This window comes from Schistocerca cancellata, chromosome 7 (genome assembly GCF_023864275.1).
Source record: "Schistocerca cancellata isolate TAMUIC-IGC-003103 chromosome 7, iqSchCanc2.1, whole genome shotgun sequence".
In the NCBI taxonomy this organism is placed as follows: Eukaryota; Metazoa; Arthropoda; class Insecta; order Orthoptera; family Acrididae; genus Schistocerca; species Schistocerca cancellata.
Genome location: NC_064632.1, coordinates 119,249,866 through 119,271,169, shown reverse-complemented (window position 1 = coordinate 119,271,169; position 21,304 = coordinate 119,249,866). Strand labels below are relative to the sequence as shown.

General features: G+C 39.6%; 1 protein-coding gene across 1 annotated transcript in view; it reads left to right on the top strand.

Annotated features, from left to right (window-relative positions):
* LOC126092560 (muscle-specific protein 300 kDa) overlaps positions 1-21,304 on the top strand; it is a 651,560-nt gene that overhangs the window by 449,368 nt on the left and 180,888 nt on the right. Inside the window, exon 96 of the mRNA XM_049908233.1 lies at positions 20,190-20,364. Within this exon, the coding sequence (XP_049764190.1) occupies positions 20,190-20,364 (175 nt within the window). The remainder of the gene's footprint in view (positions 1-20,189; positions 20,365-21,304) is intronic.

Below are 21,304 nucleotides of genomic sequence, written 5' to 3'. Positions count from 1 at the left end.
GCTTCCCACCAATACTAAGTTGGTGATCCCTTGATGTCTCAGAAAGTGTCCCATTCTACTCAGGTTGTTCTTTTCTCCCCAATTCTATTCAGTACCTCCTCATAAGTTACGTGATCTACCCGTCTAATCTTCAACATTCTTCCGCAGCACCACATCTCAAAAGCTTCTATTCTCTTCTTGTTTAAACAGCTTATCATCCATGTTTCACTTCGATACATGGCTACACTCCATATAAATTTAGGAAAGACTTCGTAATACTTAAATCTATATTCGGTGATAACAAATTTTTCTGCTCATCTTATATCCTTGTTTCAAGATACCATCCTTTCCGTTCAGTTTCTCTCCCAAGTTCGTTGGTGTCTCTGACAGAACTACAATGTCATCGGCAAACCTCAAAGTTTTATTTCTTCTCCCTGAACTTTAATTCCTTCTCCAAATTTTTCTTTGTGTTCCTTTAGTGTTTGCTCATTTTACAGATTGGATAACATCGGGGATAGGCAACAACGCTGCCTCACTTCTTTTCAATCATTGCGTACTTTTCATGTCCCTCGACACTAGTAACTGGCGTCTGTTTTCATAAGTTGTAAATAGCCTTTCGCTCCCTGTATGTTACCCCTGCTACCTTCAGAATTTCCCAAGAGATTAGTCCAGTTAACATTGTCAAAAGCTTCGTCTAATTCCACAAATGCTATGACATTGGTCGTAGCCTTCGTGTTCATACGTATGATCGGTATGAAACTCTCTGTCCCCACGCACAAAAAAGACCTTTTTTTTACATTTTTGCCGGATTCAGAATGTAAGAGTATTTTCATCACCATTTTGATTTTCGAAATCATTTCTCCATGGAAAGCTGTGAAAACATATTCGAACTCTTGTTATTGCCAGCCGTTTAAGTGATGGGTACGTGGAGCTCCTTCAGAAATCATTGTAATCCAGTCTTGATCCGCGAGCTCTGTTGCAGAAGGCTGGCAGTTTACATTTTGGCCGCCCAGTGAACTGACAATATTCTTGCATTTGAAGGCCCAGATACCGTGTGCCATATTTTCTGCGACACGTGCTGAACTGTTGAAGTGAATAATTAGAGCCTAGTTCTCCAATTTTCCATTTTTGAAATTATTGCCGATTAAATAGGCGCATAATTTCAAGGCATAAGTGACTAGAATAAACTTTTCCTAATCTACGTTGCTACGTGCATTAAAAGCAGTTTGTCCCAAAGCTTACAATTATTTGAGCATACGGAAGGATCATATTCCCCGCTGTCCAACGCTCCAATGAAGGACAAAGCAACTTGTACGAGATAAAAATCTTACAACTGGAGCAGATCTGTGTCAAATCCTCAGTGAGGTGCTGTTCCTACGTTCGATAAAATGGAAATATCGGTAGTTGAATAAGTTACACTTCAACGTAATATATCACGTGATGATTACCCTCAGCTTATTTTGTACAGGAAAGCAGCCAGTGGACTACTTCCTGCAGCTATTGTAGCTTATTTATTTAGCAAACGACTCATGAGATATCTCGAAGATGAGAAGACTTCTCTGAGAAGGGCATGCATTCTCAGTTCCAATACCGCAAGATTATATTAAAAAGATTTCTCGAAATTTGTTTGGCTGTTATTGTAGCAAGAAGAGCAACCTTTTTAGCATTTTAGAAAAGTAATTTGACGTGCATTTGTAATTTGGAGTTACTCATCATTTGCATGAATTTTATTTGCTTGAAAATCAGGAATACTCGGAAATGCGATTGCAATAAATAAAAATTTAGACAAGCGTAAGTGGTAAGCTATGTTTAACGAATTTGCAGTCGGTAAGAGATTTTTTTCGCACAGAGCACATAACCAAGCAATGCTCTTTCTGTGACGACTTCGAAGTAAACGTAAATCTTTAAGGGCGTACAATTGAATTCTCAGTAATAGATTGTCAGTAACAAATGCAAAAACAACATGTTTAATTTTCAACAAGCACACACAAACGTAACGACAAAAAAGGAAGATTTATCTTAGGAGAGAGTTTTCGTCAATGACACTTTAACATAAGTAAGAAACTGATTCGCCCCATATCTCCAGTAGTGCTACAATCTCTAATCCAACTAAAGGACAGCATTCAGTTCCTGTGCCTCACTTAGCGGAAGACCTAAGACCTAATGTTTCTATGCCACGTCTAACCCTCAGGTAGGACATGTATTTTATCCCCTCCTTTGCACACAGATAACAACGTGCCCTTAACAATAATATTTTGCGGGAAGTGATGGTACACATAACAACTCGAATTTTATAGGCAATGTTGTTGCAAGGAGGACGGCAGGTGTGGCCGAGCGGTTCTAGGCGTTACAGTCTGGTACCGCGCGACCGCTATGGTCGCAGGTTCGAATCCTGCCTCGGGCATGGATGTGTGTGATGTCCTTAGGTTAGTTAGGTTTAATTAGTTCTAACTTCTAGGGGACTGATGACTTCAGATGTTAAGTCCCATAGTGCTCAGAGCAATTTGTTGTTGCAAGGAGCGACGGCACATTGACGCCTGCTCTAATGTGCTTCATGAGCAATTCAGTATTGAGTAGAATCATTACATAGATCACGGCCCTTGCTGCCCACCAAATCAGTACTATTTGGAGAATGTAGTTAGCGACCATGGTCTGATTGCCACTGCGTCTCGCCAGTGACGTCCCAGCTAGGGACCCCGAAGCCCACGTGGTAGCCCTGGTAGACAAGAGTTTCGGCGGGAAGCTGGTATACCCCCTCCCCCCCTTTTTTTAAAGTTTAACAGTACTGGAAGCAACAGAGCACTCTTATCATGCATTGAATGCTAAAAGGAAATCAGCAATTCTTGGTTTCTCTGTCGCCGTTGCATTATACGCCGTGGCAGTGAACAACCAAATAAGAACAATGTCATTATGGTTGAAAAATGGATGATCAGGCCGGAGGAGAGGGGAAGCTTGACATTTCTTCGAAAACAAGTTATTTTACAGGGCGAAAGCTCGTTTCGACATTGAGGACGAGCAAATATAATTATCAATCCGTACTAGATCTTATGCATCAGAAGAGAAAAGCGATTACTGTTTCAGGTAAATTATTGGCTACTCTAAGATTCTATGTCACTACTGAATCCAAGTCTGTCAAGAAACTACTTTTTCGCACATAAACATCCTCACTGCGAGCACCACATCTCTTCGACTTCTCGATGACACTTCTTTTTGGGCAGTACTGGGAACGCAGGATGTTCATTTTCTTTTCAGTTTCCTCCCCTGTTGCCTGCGGACTACGCTCTTTTAATGTAAAGCACATTTATTTTAATGCTCTTATCACTTTTGTTGCTATTGTGATAAAGTTTTCTTTTGATGTCGAAAAGACACGGCTTCGGTTTATATTGTTATTTAAAACACTCGCATGTTCTTTCCGAGTTGCCACATTGTACTTTCTTGCAGGTCGAAATGCAACACTAGTGTGTGGGTAATAAAATTAGGCAGTCAATAATGCCATTGATTCGGGAACTGTGCATTTGACTATAACCTAATTTTTTAAAAATATTTTTAGATGTTTCCCACTTCATCCTTTACTCCTCCCCTAAAGCGCGCTGTGTGTGCGCTACCCCAATCGCATATTTTTTTCAGATAATAAGTCACATATCTACCAACTTTCGTTGAACTGATTCTAGAGTTATGCTTACTTGATACCAATGTCTCAACACCACAAATAGGAATTCTAGAGATACTTAACCCCATTATGTAATTCCTGTAGTTATCATTGTGAGCAGATTAACACAAGTAGCAATTGGTTGTTGGTATACATTACAGACCTAGTCTTCAGTGGTTGTTTCTTATCTAGGAAGATTCTCTTTCGTGACGATATTGACGGAGCACGACGTGTGAGAGTAAGAACGACCCAATCGTACAATATAAGCATAATGTGCTGGACCGATAGATTCTGTTTTACGTAAACCTGTTTTCCGCTAGCATTGGCCCACTTTTCCTGTATTTTGCGTGACTTGGGAACGCTAGCAGCAAAATGATATCATTTCGTCCATTTTAATGTGTGTTTTGGCCTTCCCAGTTTCTATGTTACTGTCGTTTGTCTAGGACTTACGTCTTATTTTTATAACTCATCTTTCTTGTGTATTCCATATAAAATATGTTTTGTAGTTTTAACTCTACTAACAATCCCAAGGATAATCTATAAAGTTATCTCTATCCCTTTCAGTTCTCTCTTACATGCTATACATTTTTTGTTTACAAGTCATCTCAATCGCATAAAAACCAGACAATAGAGGCAATGAACAGCGAAGACTACTTACTTATTTTTTGATAATATCCCAAGTTTCTTGGTCGTGCACTTTTTTATTTTGAATGTCCTTATCATCCTTCTGTTTGTCAGAATCCACAAATCTGATGATCTCAAACACTTTCTCTCAAAAAACTATTGGACCTCGATATTTCGGATACGCCCTGTCAATATTGAACGCGTCTAGTTTTTCACGTGAAGTAATTCCTCGTAAAAAAAATTACGAAAATCAACCAAAAGCTCCCAGGGCAACTTTTCATTCCTACCTGCCACCCTAAGCTCAACATAATACCTGTCCAAACTAGTATTGTTTGGTATATGTTTCTTTATTTATCGAGTCTTTCTGTTATTGGAATGACAAATATCGCAATTTACTGTCCCGTTAGTGTTCAACGCATTCGATTTGTCAGTTTCAAACCGTAATACATCCCCAGCGCATAATTTTATTAAGTCGGAAAAAGAGTATTTACTATAATTTATGAAAGATCTCGGAGAATTCCAAATGATCTTTCCGTCTCCCATTCCTTTCAGAAAAGAGTAGGTGATACTTAGTCTCATAGCATTTCCTCAGCGTAATATGTCATGTTAGACTGTGGTAATATGTTATCCCGAATTACCCCAGCCTATTCACGTTATTCTTTTCTTGCGTTGTTTAACCTCTCTTACATAATTCACTAGTTGTTTAGTTTGCACGTGTGCTTTACTTTTTTTTTATATGTAGCCATTACGAATTGATTGGTCATAGTTGTTTGGTCTGCACATTTATCATCTTTCCTATAGACAGCCATTACATATTGGTGGCGCCTTTCGTTCTTAAGTTTTATATAACTTTATTGCTGATAACATTGATCTTTCTTATGTTACTCTTGTTATTTCTCTTACGGAAAGCAATGATATTTTTGATTGCACTCAATCGTAGCTTATTCAAAAATCTTTCCCTTTTGTTTCACTAAACATCAACTTTCTCTGTACTCAAAAATAGTTCAAATGGTTCAAACATTATGGATTCTCTGTACTATGTGGAACTTGCGTTTTCATATTTCCCGTCCTTCTCCATTATATCCAACTTCATTAAGTAGTTAATTCAAAACAGTTTTTGTTCCCTTCCATTTTATGTCAGGGTAAATCGAAATTATGTAATTATCGGTATATTTGCTGTTATATATATAAAAGCGTATGTATGTACACAGTTTGTCAGTATACGGCAAAGAGACACGCGAGAATAATGAATTCCGCGCGCACACTAATGTACAAAGATATAACATTTTAGCAGTTGTTGGTCAGTAACAATTGCAGCTTGAATTTATTTGCACTCTATAAGCTGCGCTCTTGCTGTTCAGTACGTGGCAGCACCATCTCTGTGATGTTGGCATTCCACCAAAGGCCAACACGGCTGGCTATTCATATTCTGCCTTAAGGGTTGGCGACATTTCTTACATGCCTAAAAGAACACTTAGAATCCATACATGGCCAGTTACTAAAATGTAAGAAATACGTTGTAGAGTATGGTAAAGCACAAAAATCCGAAATTTTGTTAAGGCGGCCAAAGATATAAAAGCAAGAACATCCGGTGCTGCCATCTTGCGAACTAATATGCCTAAATTTGAAATGACGCATTTCGTTCTTCGTAATTGAAGCTAACGCTGTTCAAACGTGTGGCTAAATTCAGCGGTGCCCTTCTTAACCAAGATACGCTTCCGGAAATTACGTGAACCGCTCTCGGTGATTCAGCGCAGACGCTGACTAAGGTAGCAACTGCTGCAGCGTGCGTTCGTCTAGCACTTTTGGACAGTATTGCATCTTCTACATAAAGAAGAAGCTAACGAAGAGTTGGAGAATTGGGAACAGTTCATTCATGTTATTTGGAATTCTCCTCAGATTTTGGGTAAGAAATTTTATGGATGATCGATACTGCACTTGCGAAAGTTATTGCTTAAATGCTGTCTTTCCAATGTCACTTGTACAGTGAAGTCCAGTAACGGAGTAACCAATCCTAAAAAACACAGTAGTTACCTGTTGGTAAGGTTTACGTTGTACTAGCCTCTTCTTGCATTTTACGCATCTAATACGTGATAGACGTACATAATAAACGCCAAAATTATTGTGTAACATTACGCAATACAGCTTTTCTGAATTTACCTTGCACTTTTTTTTATAATGAAAAGTGAGCTACATATGGAACGAACGAAGGCATCGGACTACTCTACATATCAGCCTGTTGCCATGACCTTTATTTAATTTCACTTCCGTTGGCTTCACCAACTCAGAACCAAATTGTCACCTTTCAAAATCCATTGTGTTGTTGCATTTACCACATTGGGTTCATTTGACGTAGTTATCCATGCTTGTCATTTCCAGCTATTCTCATCATTTCACTAAAACTGCAGCATCCTGCATCATCGACGATATTTATCCGTATCAGGATCCAGTCTGTGATTATTTCCTTGCACCAAGTATTTAGATGCAGTTTTCTAGGTCGCAATATATGCTTAACCAGTCTATGTGTTGGATTTTCTTAATTACTATTTTTTTCTCGTTGCAGTACGCCATCATTCCTTACAAGAGATCTCTCTGATGTTCAGCAGCTCCTGCGACAACACATTCCAATATCACACTACAAAGGCCTCTAATCGTTTCTGTTCTGTCCGCGCCATTGTCCAACTTTAGAACCACCATGGAGACTGTGCTACCAACATAAAGCTCTTTGTGGTCTCAGGGTTTATATTTTCAGATCGCAGCAGCTGTTACTTTCTATAGAAAGCCCTTTTCTCTTATGCAATCCTCGCTACTACACTTGCCTTGCATCATTCTTTGTATCTATTCTACCATGGAGACTGCAAAATGCATCCATCTCTTCAAGAGCCCCATGTTCAAGTTCAACATTTGTCCCGTAGTATATCCAATTGATTATCCCAGTTTTCATTTTGTTTTGTGCGTATTTTAGCAATCAGCCAGCACAAGTTCTGTTTTATTAAATACCAGAATAAATTCTAAGTTGCTTTCGGCGACCACTAATGTGTCATCAGTGCATCGTATTATGCTGATTTTCTGTCCGTGACAAACAACTACCACATCGTGACATTCCCATGTTTCCATACTGCCGTCTTCAATGTACAGATAAAAACCACTGTTGACAATGAACAACATTGCCCTACACGTTACCTAACTTAGGCCTCTCTGTAGAATTTTGATTAGTCTATTTCGCGTCTCTGTAGTTGATACCAATCAAAGAGTGAAAAATATTTTTTCCATTCTACATTATCAAAAGCTTTCTCCAAACCTCCAAATATAACGTATGTATATCACTTTATTTTCGTAAATCTGTCTTCTATTATCAGTCGTCATGTTAGAATTGCTTCTTGAGGGCAACTGCTTTTGTTAAAACCAAAAGACCTTCCGTTCATGTACTTCCAGTTTTATCTAACACTCTTCGATAAAGCAGTCTAGTATTTTTGGTTCATGTGATTGTGGGGTAATTTTCAAATCAATTAGTTTTGTCGGTTTCTGGTAGCGTAATGATTGCGTTCAAAATCTTGTGAAATTTCCCCAGTTTCATAAATTTCATTAACGAACTTGCTCTTTGGCCAAGCCCATACATTCTGCTGGTGTTTCATCAATGTCTGGCCACTTGTTCCGAGTTCGTGCAAAGCTTTTCGAAATTCTAGAGGTAAGGATGGGATCTGATTTTGAATTAATTTCTTTAGAACAACTTAAAGCTTTTCGAAGTTTTCTTAATCTTTTCATTCTTTTCTGTTTCCATTAACCAATTACTTTTTTCATCATTAATCGCTGCTCTCCTTACTCTCTTCCCCACACTCCCAAGTGATAGTTTATTGGTGTGCATAAATCTCAAGAGCACTGATTTCACACGTCACTATCCGCCGACTTAAAAGTCCAAGAAAACCGTAAAACTGCGTTGTCTGCTATTGGTTGTAACTGGGTAATCAGAAACTCTTTGTTGCTATCTATAATACTATCCTGTTTCACTCTGTAATAATTATGTTTTGTGTAAATCACACAGCCAACGGCCTTGCCGCATTAGTAACAGCGATTCCCGCTACATAACCGAAGTTAACGGGCTTGGCTAGCACTTGGATGTGTGACCCTTCGGGTTTGCCTAGCGCTGTTGGAACGCGGGATCGCGGGATGCACTCGACCCTTGGGAGGCTGAGGAGCTGAGAAGTAGCGGCTCCTGTCACGAAAACTGACAACCTATGGGTGAGCGGCATGCTGACCACATGCCCCGTCATATCCTCATCCAGTGACGCCAATCAGCTAAGGATGACACGGCGGTTGGTCGATACCGTTGAGCCTTCCGAGGTCTCTTCGGGCGAAGTATATCTTACATGAAAAGATAGTGTCACGTATCAAGTGCGCCTTAATAAAAAATAAATAACACCTGGGATGCCACTGTTTCTTTATTTCAGTTAAGAAATACAGCACTTCTCAGCGACACGTAGCCTGTTTTCTCCCCCTTGCCTCCCCCAAACAGGAATTATGGTATTACTGTCAATTCACAAATGCAACATTATCAGATATAATAGATTTTTATTGTCCAGAATTAAGTGTGTCCTTGCGACAGTCAGTGGTAATTTTTCCTGCAGTACGGAGAGCACTTCAGGAAAACATTTCCGTTGGAGCCGAGCGAGGTGACACAACAGAAAGACACTGGACACAAATTTGGGAGGACAGCGGTGCATATTTATGTTTTCTGTGGTTTCCGAAAATCGCCTAAGGAGAATGCCGAGAGGCTTCCAGAGGCAACAAAATGTGATTCATGGCAGCTATAAGAGTCGAGGGGCATGATAGGGAAGCACTGGTTGGGAAGGGAGTGAGACAGGGTTGTAGCCTATCCCCGATGTTATTCAATCTGTATATTGAGCAAGCAGTAAAGGAAACAAAAATTCGGAATAGGAATTAAAATCCATGGAGAAGAAATAAAAACTTTGAGGTTTGCCGACATTGTAATTCTGTCAGACAGCAAAGGACCTGAAAGGGCATCTGAACGGAATGGACAGTGTCTTAAAAGGAGGATATAAGATGAACATCAATAAAAGTAAAACGAGAATAATGGAATGTAGTAGAAGTAAATCGGGTGATGCTGCGGGAATTAGATTGGGAAATGAGACGCTTAAAGTAGTAAATGAGTTTTCCTATTTGGGGAGCAAAATAACTGATGATGGTCGAAGTAGAGAGGATATAAAATGTAGACTAGCAATGGTAAGGAAAGCGTTTCTGAAGAAGAGAAACATCGAGTATAGATTTAAGTGCCAGGAAGTCATTTCTGAAAGTATTTGTATGGAGTGTAGCCATGTATGAAAGTGAAATGTGGCGATAACTAGTTTAGACAAGAATAGAATAGAAGCTTTCGAAATGCTGAAGATTAGATGGGTAGATCACATAACTAATGAGGAGGTACTGAATAGAATTGGAGAGAAGAGAAACTTGTGGCACTTCTTGACTAGAAGAAGGGATCGGTTGGTTGGACATGTTCTGAGGCATCAAGGGATCACCAGTTTAGTATTGGAGGGCAGTGTGGAGGCTAAAATCGTAGAGGGAGACCAAGAGATGAATACACTAAACAGATTCATAAGGATGTAGGTTGCAATAGTTACAGTGAGATTAAGAAGCTTGCACAGGATAGAGTAGCATGGAGAGCTAGATCAAACCAGTCTCCGGACTGAAGACCACAGCAACAACAAGACGTATACTCTTCTGTTAGTTTTAACTCAGTAAAACAAGTATTACAGGTGGAACCTGCGTAATGTCTTGAGCCATTGTAACTCAAAGAGCGCAAATTACCCGAGCAGAATTCATCCAATATTTGAGAATGATATCACTTAGCGACTTCTATAAACTTAACACATAATTTCAAACATTTACGAAACGTTTTCTCCCCGAGACCTCCCACAGAAAGGTGAAAGGAAAGAAATTTTGTCGTTTATAATGTTTCCGCTGATATGAGCTAAAACTTGAGCCTCAGACATGACGTTTTAATTTATTAATTCTTTACTACTAAATCTATTCGCAACACATTTTGTAGACAATATCCACATATGCTACTGAATGTACTTGCAAAATCATTGTACGACACATAATTCAGGAGATACGACGTCATAAACATTGAGATGCCTGAAAAACTAGCTTGTGCTTGCAACTTGTTCAAATTACCCAGACTGTACTGGCCGTGCGGTTAAAGGCGCTGCAGTCTGGAGCCGCAAGACCGCTACGGTCGCAGGTTCGAATCCTGCCTCGGGCATGGATGTTTGTGATGTCCTTAGGTTAGTTAGGTTTAAGTAGTTCTAAGTTCTAGGGGACTAATGACCTCAGCAGTTGAGTCCCATAGTGCTCAGAGCCATTTGAACCAGACTGTACTCAGCCATTGTCGATGACGACAGCGCTTGGCTACTTCCAAGAAACTTCAAAGCTAATTACAAACCTTTTCTAAACTATTTCTCTCCTATATGTTTAACGTCATATATTTAACAAATTAGCTCACTCGAAGTTTGAAGCTGTTTCATACGTGGTAGTTAGATTTTTTAAAGTTCGAGGGGTTACTGATAAATAAATATGACTTATAATGCTGTAGCAATCGTAATTTTGTTTGAGGTAAGATCAAGTAATCTTAATTGTCTTGAGACTCAAAAACACAATTTCTGTTTTGCGACTATACTGTAGCACTTATTTGTGTACCAAAAGGAAGAGGAAGTAAGGAGGGTTGAAACCACCGCGGTGCGATCGTGGCTTGTTTCCTGGCGACTAAATCCCTCTAGGAGAATGAAGTATATGTTTCTTCAAGAAACCGCTTCAGATTCTCTGCCCCGTTATTGCCCAGCTGTTCTTGTACCCCATATCTGGCGACTTAGATTTCGATTGTACTTCAAAATCTGATGCACCTCACTCATAGCGTCTTCCGCCTTCCAGAAGTGGGGGAAAAAAGTGAACAAAGAAAAGTGCGGCAAGGCCAGTACTCAGAAAGTTTTCAGCAGGAATAGCTGTGCACAAACAGATTTTGAAGTAAAAATACCTGTTTAAGGTTCACTGAATTTCCCGTCCGTGCTTGGCAGAACACGATAACAACATCTTGCTGATGTTCAGCAAGATTTGGCAGAAACGTTACGTATATAATACTTATATCTGTGTAAATTTAGAGGCAGTATTGTATTGGTAATTGTGTGTCTCTTAAGAAGAGAAAAAAAATGAAAAAAATTGTTACATTAGTATTTACAGCTATCGATATAAGGCGAGAGAGCCCGAGGGTTAAGAGATATAAATGGAGAATGCTTGCTTAACTATCTGTTGAGAATAGTAAAATTTAGGCCTGGCTAAAGTCCAAAAGCTTTTTTAAGGTGCAACACCTCAGAGGGGATCCATAGATATCGATGATGGAAAAAGAAGCTTCTACAGCGGGGTTTGTGCAATGTGACGCAACGCGAAAGTCCGTTGCCGCGAGTCGGTTTGGTGGACTGGTGAGGATTGGGGGGGGGGGGGGGGCTGATCACGGCGGCAATACAAACAGCGTAAGAATGGCATTGAAATTCTCGTCGTCACATCTGCGGTGGCGCTTTTGTCAGCTATTATTCCAGCGAAGGCGAAGCCCTGCCTACTACGACCGCTACGGTGTTTGCCCACCGACTAGGCGCGTGTTTATACCGCCGGAAATAAATGATGACGACATCGGGACGCTCTTTGCGATCCGTTCTTTTCACATCACGTGAGTCTCGTATTCGCGGATCTTCATCCGTTGCTTTCTCAAACTCGGCGTTTCTCTTTCACTAACGTATCCCATATTTAACGCCCAATTTTCTTTTTTCGTCATCTGTCTGGAGTAGTGGTACGAACAACCGAATTAAAAAAAAAAAAATCGACTCAGACGTTTGCTGGAAAATAATTGCGTCAATCGCTTGTAGTTTTACGTATCAGCTGAATTATTCATTCATTCTTCAGAGTGAAACCATTCTTTGGGAGCAACCGAGTGAAAAGAGTTGATTCAGTCGGTTGTAGATAACATGCTGCGCCCACTCTACCAATAAATCCTCAATTTAGTAACTAATTTCGCCTGGTACCCCATAGGATCGTACTTTTGATAGTAAGCGTACGTCATACAATCGTACTTATGATAATAAGCATTTTGTTATTTGTAAGTTACTGTATTATTAAGAATTTTGTTGTGCACTCATGAGACTTCATTGCAATTAATAGTTACTGCCTACACAAGAGAATAATTTAGGACAAAATTGTCTGCAAGAATAACTAGTATGTTATAAACGACATAACTTGATGCTTTCAAGTATTATAGCATGGTCAGTAACTTTTTTTACAAGTGAAGTACATCTACATCTACATCCATACTCCGAAAGCCACTTGACGGTGTGTGGCAGGGTACCTTGAGCACCTCTATCGGTTCTCCCTTCTATTCCAGTCTCGTATTGTTCGTGGAAAGAAGGATTGTCGGTATGCCTCTGTGTGGGCTCTTAATCTCTCCAATTTCATCCTCATGGTCTCTTCGCGAGATTTACGTAGGAGGGAGCAATATACTGCTTGACTCCTCGGTGAAGGTATGTTCTCGAAACTTCAACAAAAGCCCGTACCGAGCTACTGAGCGTCTCTCCTGCAGAGTCTTCCACTGGAGTTTATCTATCATCTCCGTAACGCTTTCGCGATTACTAAATGATCCTGTAACGAAGCGCGCTGCTCTCTGTTGGATCTTCTCTCTCTCTTCTATCAACCCTATCTGGTACGGATCCCACACTGATGAGCAGTATTCTAGCAGTGGGGGAATAAATGTACTGTAGCCTACTTCCTTTGTTTTCGGACTGCATTTCCGTAGGATTCTTCCAATGAATCTCAGTCTGGCATCTGCTTTACCGACGATCAACTTTATATGATCATTCCATTTTAAATCACTCCTAATGCGTACTCCCAGATAATTTATGGAATTAACTGCTTCCAATTGCTGACCTGCTATATTGTAGCTAAATGATAAGGGATCTTTCGTTCTATGTATTCGCAGCACATTACACTTGTCTACATTGGGACTCAATTGCCATTCCCTGCACCATGCGTCAATTCACTGCAGATCCTCCTGCATTTCAGTGCAATTTTCCATTGTTACAACCTCTCGATATACCTCAGCATCATCCGCAAAAAGCCTCAGTGAACTTCCGAAAAGAGAAAAAGTGTGGAGGCCTCACTCATGTTTCTCGTACCTCGTAACGCCGAACAGTTTTGTTCAGTGGACCGATTCGAGAGGTAGGTTTAGCGACCCTAACGGGAAAGTCAGTTTATTTAAGCACAATTTAAAATGTACCCGTGTAGGAAAACTAATTATTTGTGGCTTTGTAAGAAAGCACTTACAGTTATCTATAGCCAAACGACCTAGTGAGGAGCATCGGTTGCTGTTAGCATTGTGGAAGCGAATATCGTGCCTCTGTGACTAAGACAATTTGTGTGACAAGCGACGTACTAGTATCTGCATCGATCTGTACGCAACCTTACTGTACCCGTGCAAAAACAATACGTACAAAAAAGGAGTGGAGCTGGCTGAAACGCTGCGTACCATTCAGCCAAGTTAAAACAAATAAATTATTTTTATTTGTTACAGTTATTTGCTTATTTTTAATGGTGAAACATCATACACGATTGTATTTCTCTATTCAGAATTTTTAGAACGATTCATCGCTTTAGTAAGCCATAGTTTCAAAATACAGACACGAGTATCCCAGATATTACTTAGTACGTACATCGAGTACGTTGTGATGGAAACCAATTTTCCAATTTGGAAAGGAAATTTAAATTCAAGGAGTAGTAGTCAGTAGCTCGTTATCGTATGTTTAGTGTTGGGGACTCTCAATCTCGGGGCTCCGGATTAGATTCTCTCCCCGGTTGGGGATTTTCTCCGCTCCGTACTGTGTGTGTGTGTGTGTGTGCGTGTGTGTGTGTGTGTGTGTGTGAAATCATTGTCGAGCCAGACGTCTAAGTGGCGCCACATAAAAAGACTTACACCGGGCGTCAGAATTCCTCAGTAGCGTACTCCCAGCCAAAAATGCCATACGCACATTTTACGGAATGGATAGTTTCTTGGAAATAGGTTGTTAAGTGAAAATGAACAAAAGTAAAACGAGGGTAATGGATTGTGTTCTACTTAAATCAGACGATGCTAATGAAATTAGATTAGGAAATTTGACACTAATAGTAGTGGATGAGTTCCTTTATTTGGACAGCAGAATAAGTGAGGATTGTTGGAGCATTGAGGATATAATTACAGCCTACCAAAACAAAGAAATCCATTTCAGAAAAAGAGAAATTTGTCAACTTCAAATATAAATTTTAGAAAATTTACTCTGAAGGTATTTCTCTGGAGTGTTGCTTTGTACGGAAGTGGAATGTGAACAATAAAGTTAATAAACATTTCAGCCGAGAAGAGAAGCTTTTGGAATACAGTGCTACAGGAGAACGTTGAAGATTAGATGGCTAGAACAAGTAATTAATGAAGAATCAAATTCGGGCGAATAAGAAATTTATTTCACAGCTTGTCTAAAAGAAGGGATCGGTTGATAGGAAACATCCGAGTCATCATGAATGGCCACTTTGGTAATGGAGGGAAGTGTCTGGGGTAAAAATTGTTGGGCGAGACCAAGGGTTGAATATATGAATGTTCAAATGGATATAGGTTGCAGTATTTATGCAGATGAAGAGACTTGCACAGGAGTAACTAGCGGGGAGAGCCACATTAAACCCGGCTTCGGACTGAAGACCACAATAACAGCACACGAACTGTTCAGTAAATTGATTCCCCAGCTATATGGAGCACATTTAATCCTCACAGCTATGTACGACGAACCCATAACCTCTGCTTCACGGGGCAATGAGGCTACGCCGAGATCGCATAGTTTTACAAGAGTAAGGTGGCGGATGGCGTACTTCGTTTCCCTCCCCTCACATTGTCACAAATAACACAAACACGGGTATATTTTAAATTGTGCTTAAATAAACTGACTTTCCCGTTAGGGTCGCTAACCCCACCTCTCGGATCGGTCCACTGAACAAAACTGTTCGGCGTTACAGGGTACGAGAAACATGAGTAAGGCCTCCACACGTTCTCTCTTTCTCTCACACCGCTCATGTCGGTAGCGTTTTCCGTGTGTATTAAAAAATAAAAAGAAAAGTTATAATGTACCGCCCATATCGGCACAGTAGAGTCAAATCCGGTTCGACTATCCTCATTTATGTGCTGCTTGGCGTCACTAAATCACCTGAAGTTAGTGGCGGGATGATTCCGTCAACAAGACACTTTCGCTTCTCTCTCTCTTCCCCGTGTAGCTTCTGACTTCCAATGTCGACGGAATACTGCACTCGTATGTTCCATCTTTATTTCTGGGATGTAACAAGTGAGTAAATCATTAATGAGAAAGAAACTTAAGTTTGTCCTTTCACTCTGGATCTAGCCGTAGACCCAACCAAACCTCTCAAATTCTTTTACCACGGGGATCACCCTAGATTGATTATAACGTTTACTCGCCTGCGTGGAGCCAAAGTTAGTACTGATGTTATCACATCGTTCTGTGCCGCAGACACTCGTAAAAGTTAGCAAATAAGATTCTGCTTTCATTGTGTACACTTTCGACAGACTAGAGGAAACATCGCAGGTGAGGTGTTTACCAGCACTACGGTATCCCTGAAACAGATCTTGGAATCTAATTCCGGTTGGCTGTGAGTAGGCATTGCGTCCATCGTTTACATCGTAGGCCGTTTAGATTTCTGCACGGTGTAGTTCGTAACTGACGCGTCGGTGGCGTCACCGCACCGGTCCAGTCGATGACGGAACAGTCGCCCGGCGCCTCACGGACGTCTCGTCGCAGACCGACAGTCCAGCAAGCCTAATGCTCGTTGCAAGCGGGAGGTCTTATTTTAGCACCGCCGACACACATGCCTCTCTTCTCCCTCCCAGCCTCGTCCCAAATCGGTTTTGGCAAAGGTGCCAAGGTACTATAGGACAGCGCGCAGGCGCGGGACTTTCTGACCGTGCCGGACTCGGCGGCTGATCACTCGAGATTCGAACAGTTTCGAACGTCCGACCTGAGTGGCTGGAGAGCAGCGAGACAGGGGATCCACTGAGGTGAGCGCGCTGTAGTGCCGATGGCAGCAAGTATCGATTATGGCGCCGGCCGGCAGCAGCGCAGCACTCCCGCCGCCGACCTGCTCTCCAGTGTTTTCAATACTGCCGTCAAGTGTACACCAACGTGATTCTGGAGGGGGCCTGTCGCATCTGCCCTTGCGGAAACGGTCGAATAGGGCAGAAAGTGTTGTGTGTGAGACGTTTTGTTTGACCACGTGAGATGTGAGGAAGCCCGCTAGAGAGCTGGCGCGGCTCTTAGCCGGTGGCAGCTACTTAATAGCCCAGGATCCATTCCTGCGCTGTCCCCGCGTGTTGCGATAGCAGGTCTGATCAAGTGCGTCGCTGTTATGATTACAAAATTTGCTATCGAAAATTTCCTTTTATTTTGATTGCATACTGCGTTATGGACTGTCAGCAGCAGGTAACAAATATAAATGCTGAGATACTTCAGCGAGTTATTTTTGTGCATGATAGAACAGGAATATACTCAAGGAACAATACTTGAAAACAGTTTTCATAAAAATTTTAGTATAGCACAGTGTAACTTACTCGTTGTTGCACTTTTTAAACTACTTCAACACCCGAAATTTGAACCCCCTGTCATACGGACAGTGTACTAGTCAGAGGAATTTTTCTGTGTGTGTGTTTACAAATTTCGTATCAAAATTAATTTGACAAAACATATAAAAGATAAACAACTGTAAGATGCTTTTCTCTCTCTGGCTCAGTTTCTGCAGAATTACTTCTATTGCAGTTAAAACGAAATTTCTCATGTACCGATAGTGTTGTACCTGTTGATAATCCAAATTTTGCTGTTAAGTCTTCACACCGCATGTTACCTCTCAGTGTGTCATAGATCGTTTATTAAATTACAGCCCTTATTGAATCGTAGCGGCTACAAACCGGACGTTCGCGGTTCATCAGAAGTGTGCGCAAAAATAGTAGCCTATCGGTTCGGTAATCAAACACTGATCTCCTCAGACGTTAGCGATTTATTACATATCCCGTAACACATCTGCTGTTACAAACTTTTTCTTTGGTAATTGGGCGATAAAAATGCATGACTAGAACCGTTAAATTAAAAACATATAATTAATTCCACAAGGGAAGGTTGATTCAGAGGAAAATTTTAGATTGCATCGTAAATGAAACAGTGTATCGGTGAAGCAACTTAATTAACTGGTACTGCTCTGTTGCGTCTATGACTGGACATACTCTGCTTGTGTCTTACAACACAGTGCGTATAAAGACATGTGTTCGTGATTAGAAGCTATCATGGAACATATAAATACTATGTAGAGCGTATAAATCTTTTCATTATTTGTGCGTTAGAGAATCAGAACATCCTGCTTCCCGCATTTATGGGTACTGGCATTCTCCACCAATGACCGCATTGTTGTTGTTTGTGTTCTCGGACTGCTCAGTTATTTATCTTCCATGAAAGCCAAATAAACTTTTCTTGTTTCTGCAGTAACATTTATCAGGAATCATATCTTTCACAGTGGTTTTTTGAAACGTTGACGTTAACATTCTTGCTATATATAATCCAGTGTATTAAACAGTATTTAAAGAATATACATCGACTGAAGTATTTTTTTGTATTTTGTGTTAGTCAAATAATTGTTAATTTACAATAAATTGCTCACTTTATGGATGCTGTTGAGTTGTGAATTTTTACAGTATTGTGTATGGTGCCTCAGAGCATTTTGTTGTGATACATTATTAAAAGTTTCTTTCCTTTTTCTAAACAAAAACTTTTCTTGTGCTTGAGAGACAGTCATGTTAGTCACTCGCATTTTTATTCGAATTTTGAGTGAAGATTTGTATTGTGTGAGGAGATTATTATTGTTAGGTTTTTGTAATGCTAATGCTATATGTATAACAGATTAATTTTCCCAGTGGTTTATGTTAACACAACATAAAAGAGACATGAGTAATGTATATACTAGTAGTCATGCTTTCGTTTCATTTTCTGTACTAATCACATAATGAAAACTAAAGTAGTTATGTTGGTACCCCAATGCAATGAACAAACTTGTTTCAGTTTACCTCACACTATTTTATTATCTCCATACTAGGAGAAAAGTGGAACAGGTTTACAATAAGTTTGCAGCAAACCCCTGTGCTCATAATCTTACACAAAAATTTTTACTATACAATTCCAGACAAAATGTCATACAGGTGCCATACACAATCTGTGTACTCTCACTAAATGAAACTCCATGTGTAAAATCCACACATTTGGTCTGGCGGGAAACTGAGGTTGCATCTCCACATGAATAAGTTAACCAAGAAGTTCAGTTCTGCCCACTGTCCTATTAGAAATATGTTGTACTATTTTGACACATTGATAGAACTGCTACCAAGCTTTCACTTGTCATTGTCCCAGGCGTAATCTCTTGTTCCATTCAGCAGAGGTCAGAAAATATGTAGTGTGCGCATTACTGTAGGCAAAGCTGATGGCTAAACATCTTACAGAAGCCTCTGGACTGATGACTGTAGCAGACTGGTCCCTTTAATCCCACAAACCAGAAGCCTCTTCTGGTGCCTTAGAATGTTTTTACTCACAAATCAATCAATACATTTATGTAATGGTATTTGTCTTAAGAATAAATGGTGAAATTTGCAACTACAGTACCATAAGGGAAAATAATTCCCAAAATGACTTTGCATCCCAGTCACGATTTCAAAATAGATCTTTATATTCAGGTGCAAAATTCATTTAATTATTTGCCAGCAAACATTAGGCAAGAAATAACAAATCCCCAAATATTCGAAATTAAAGTAAAATAGTAACTTATTAGAAAGTCTATGTGTACTTTTTCATAATAATTGGGCTTGGATAACTAAATTTTGGTTCTTGGTAGACTGGTTTTAACTTTCCCTGTACATAGAGATCTGACAGCATTCTCCAAATGTAATAAAGTCATGGAAGTTCTTAGCAGAAAGCAGTTTCTGAGAATGGCAGGTGATTAGTGGAAGAAGAGAAACGGTAGCTATTTATTTGTTCAGTGTAGCTGTGTGTGTGTGTGTGTGTGTGTGTGTGTGTGTGTGTGTGTGTGTGTGTGTGTAGGGGGGGGGATTAAAATTTGTAATACACTCTATTAAATATAAAGTAATATAGAAGTAATTTGTGTAATTAATAATGAGTAGATTAGCCTACTTAACAGAGCTGACCTGCAAAACCTACTTCTGCTTTTTAATTTATAATTGGACTTGTTCCACATTCACCGAAGCTCTTCTTCATGTGGAATTTATTAAATATGATGTGAGAATGCATACTCTGCTACCTATTGACATTTATTGTACTTTGCTGAATACTTGGAACACAATACATTGCATATTGGGCTTATTTTTAGTTCACAAATGCTCCTTAACATTCTCTGCACGATTCTTCCCTGTGAAATGTGTGGCAGATAATGGCATATAAGAAGTGGGACATCAGATCACACTGTTAATGCACGATTTGAATAGTTGTAAAGAACAGGTATTATCTAATTATTGATATGTCAATAAATAATTCACTTTTCCATTAGATTCTTAGTCATTACACTAGCTTCGAGGCAGGCTTCTCAGCAGTTTTGCATATTGAAACAACTGAATATTGATAGGGTTTTCAACTAAGCAGTATACAGTTTTTATAGATTAGTTCATAGTTGTGAATATTTGTTTGCAAGTGAATATTTCTAAGGTTTAGCTGTTGTTTATTGTTTGTTTCCCTTTTAGAAAATACCATTAAAAGTAAAATGTTTGCCTAATGTATAACATCATGATTTAAGTGTATCACTTGTTGTGCAGGCTCATTGAACAGTTGAGGAGCAAATTAAACAAAGCTACTTCTGAACTTGCACACATTGATCATATCCAGTCGGAAATCTGCAGAATTAAGAAAGAATTAGAAAATTTGCAGACAAGAATTGACGTATTTTATGTTTTTGGAGACAACGAGGAAGAAACTGAAACTGCAGTTGAGGTACGTATTTTTATTTTGAGAATAAATTCTGTTGCAGTTTTTGGAAAATAGGAGATTTCAATGGAGATTCTTGAAAGATTTATTCAGTGTGTTCCCCTCTACATTAAACTACACGTATTGCAAAGAACACATTCTTTCTTTTGTGTAGTTCATGAGTCTGCTTTCATTTTTAGTATATCAGTAAGACTCGCTTTGGTTGAATTTGCCATTAGTCCAAGTGAGCTGTGCAATTTTGCAATTTAACGTGTGACTACTGAAGCAGTTCCTACGTTTCATTTTCAAATCACAAGGGAATAATATGATACAGATACGTATTAATATATGGGACTTTGAAGTCAAGTAGCTTAGGTGAATGACATTTATACAAAATGCCTGTCTTAACCAGTGTAATTAGAGACGGCACCAAAAAGAAGAATCAACATTTGTAAAAAGCTAAAAATTTAGTCACAAAAAATAAATAATACCACCTCAGCCAAAACCTTTGGTGCAAATTTCAAACTATTTCATATTGGGAGAGGGGGTGTAGGTGTATCATAAACACAGGATGTAAATTACAAGTAAAGTCATGTCATATCCACAACAAGAAGAAATCGTGTTAAGATAATCATGGCCTGAGACAGAGACAGAAGAGTTGGTGGAAGAGCAGGTACATCTTCCTCACTGGTTAGCTAATAGGTCCACATTTACAAGAAATTGTGTTTGACAGAGCCATAACACATCTCTTTCCTTCTAAATTTTCCATAAAATGTAACCTTTTATTACTGGGTATGTTATAGTGTAAATATTTCAAGGGCTGGTAGGCTCTATATTTAAATGGCTGTTCTTGTTAAACCAAATGTTTCATTCTTTTGCTATAAATCACTGCTGTGGCATTTTGCTCCCAATAACCATTCAGGTAAGTATTATGGACATTCCAATAAAATTTTGTAATTTTGCCATA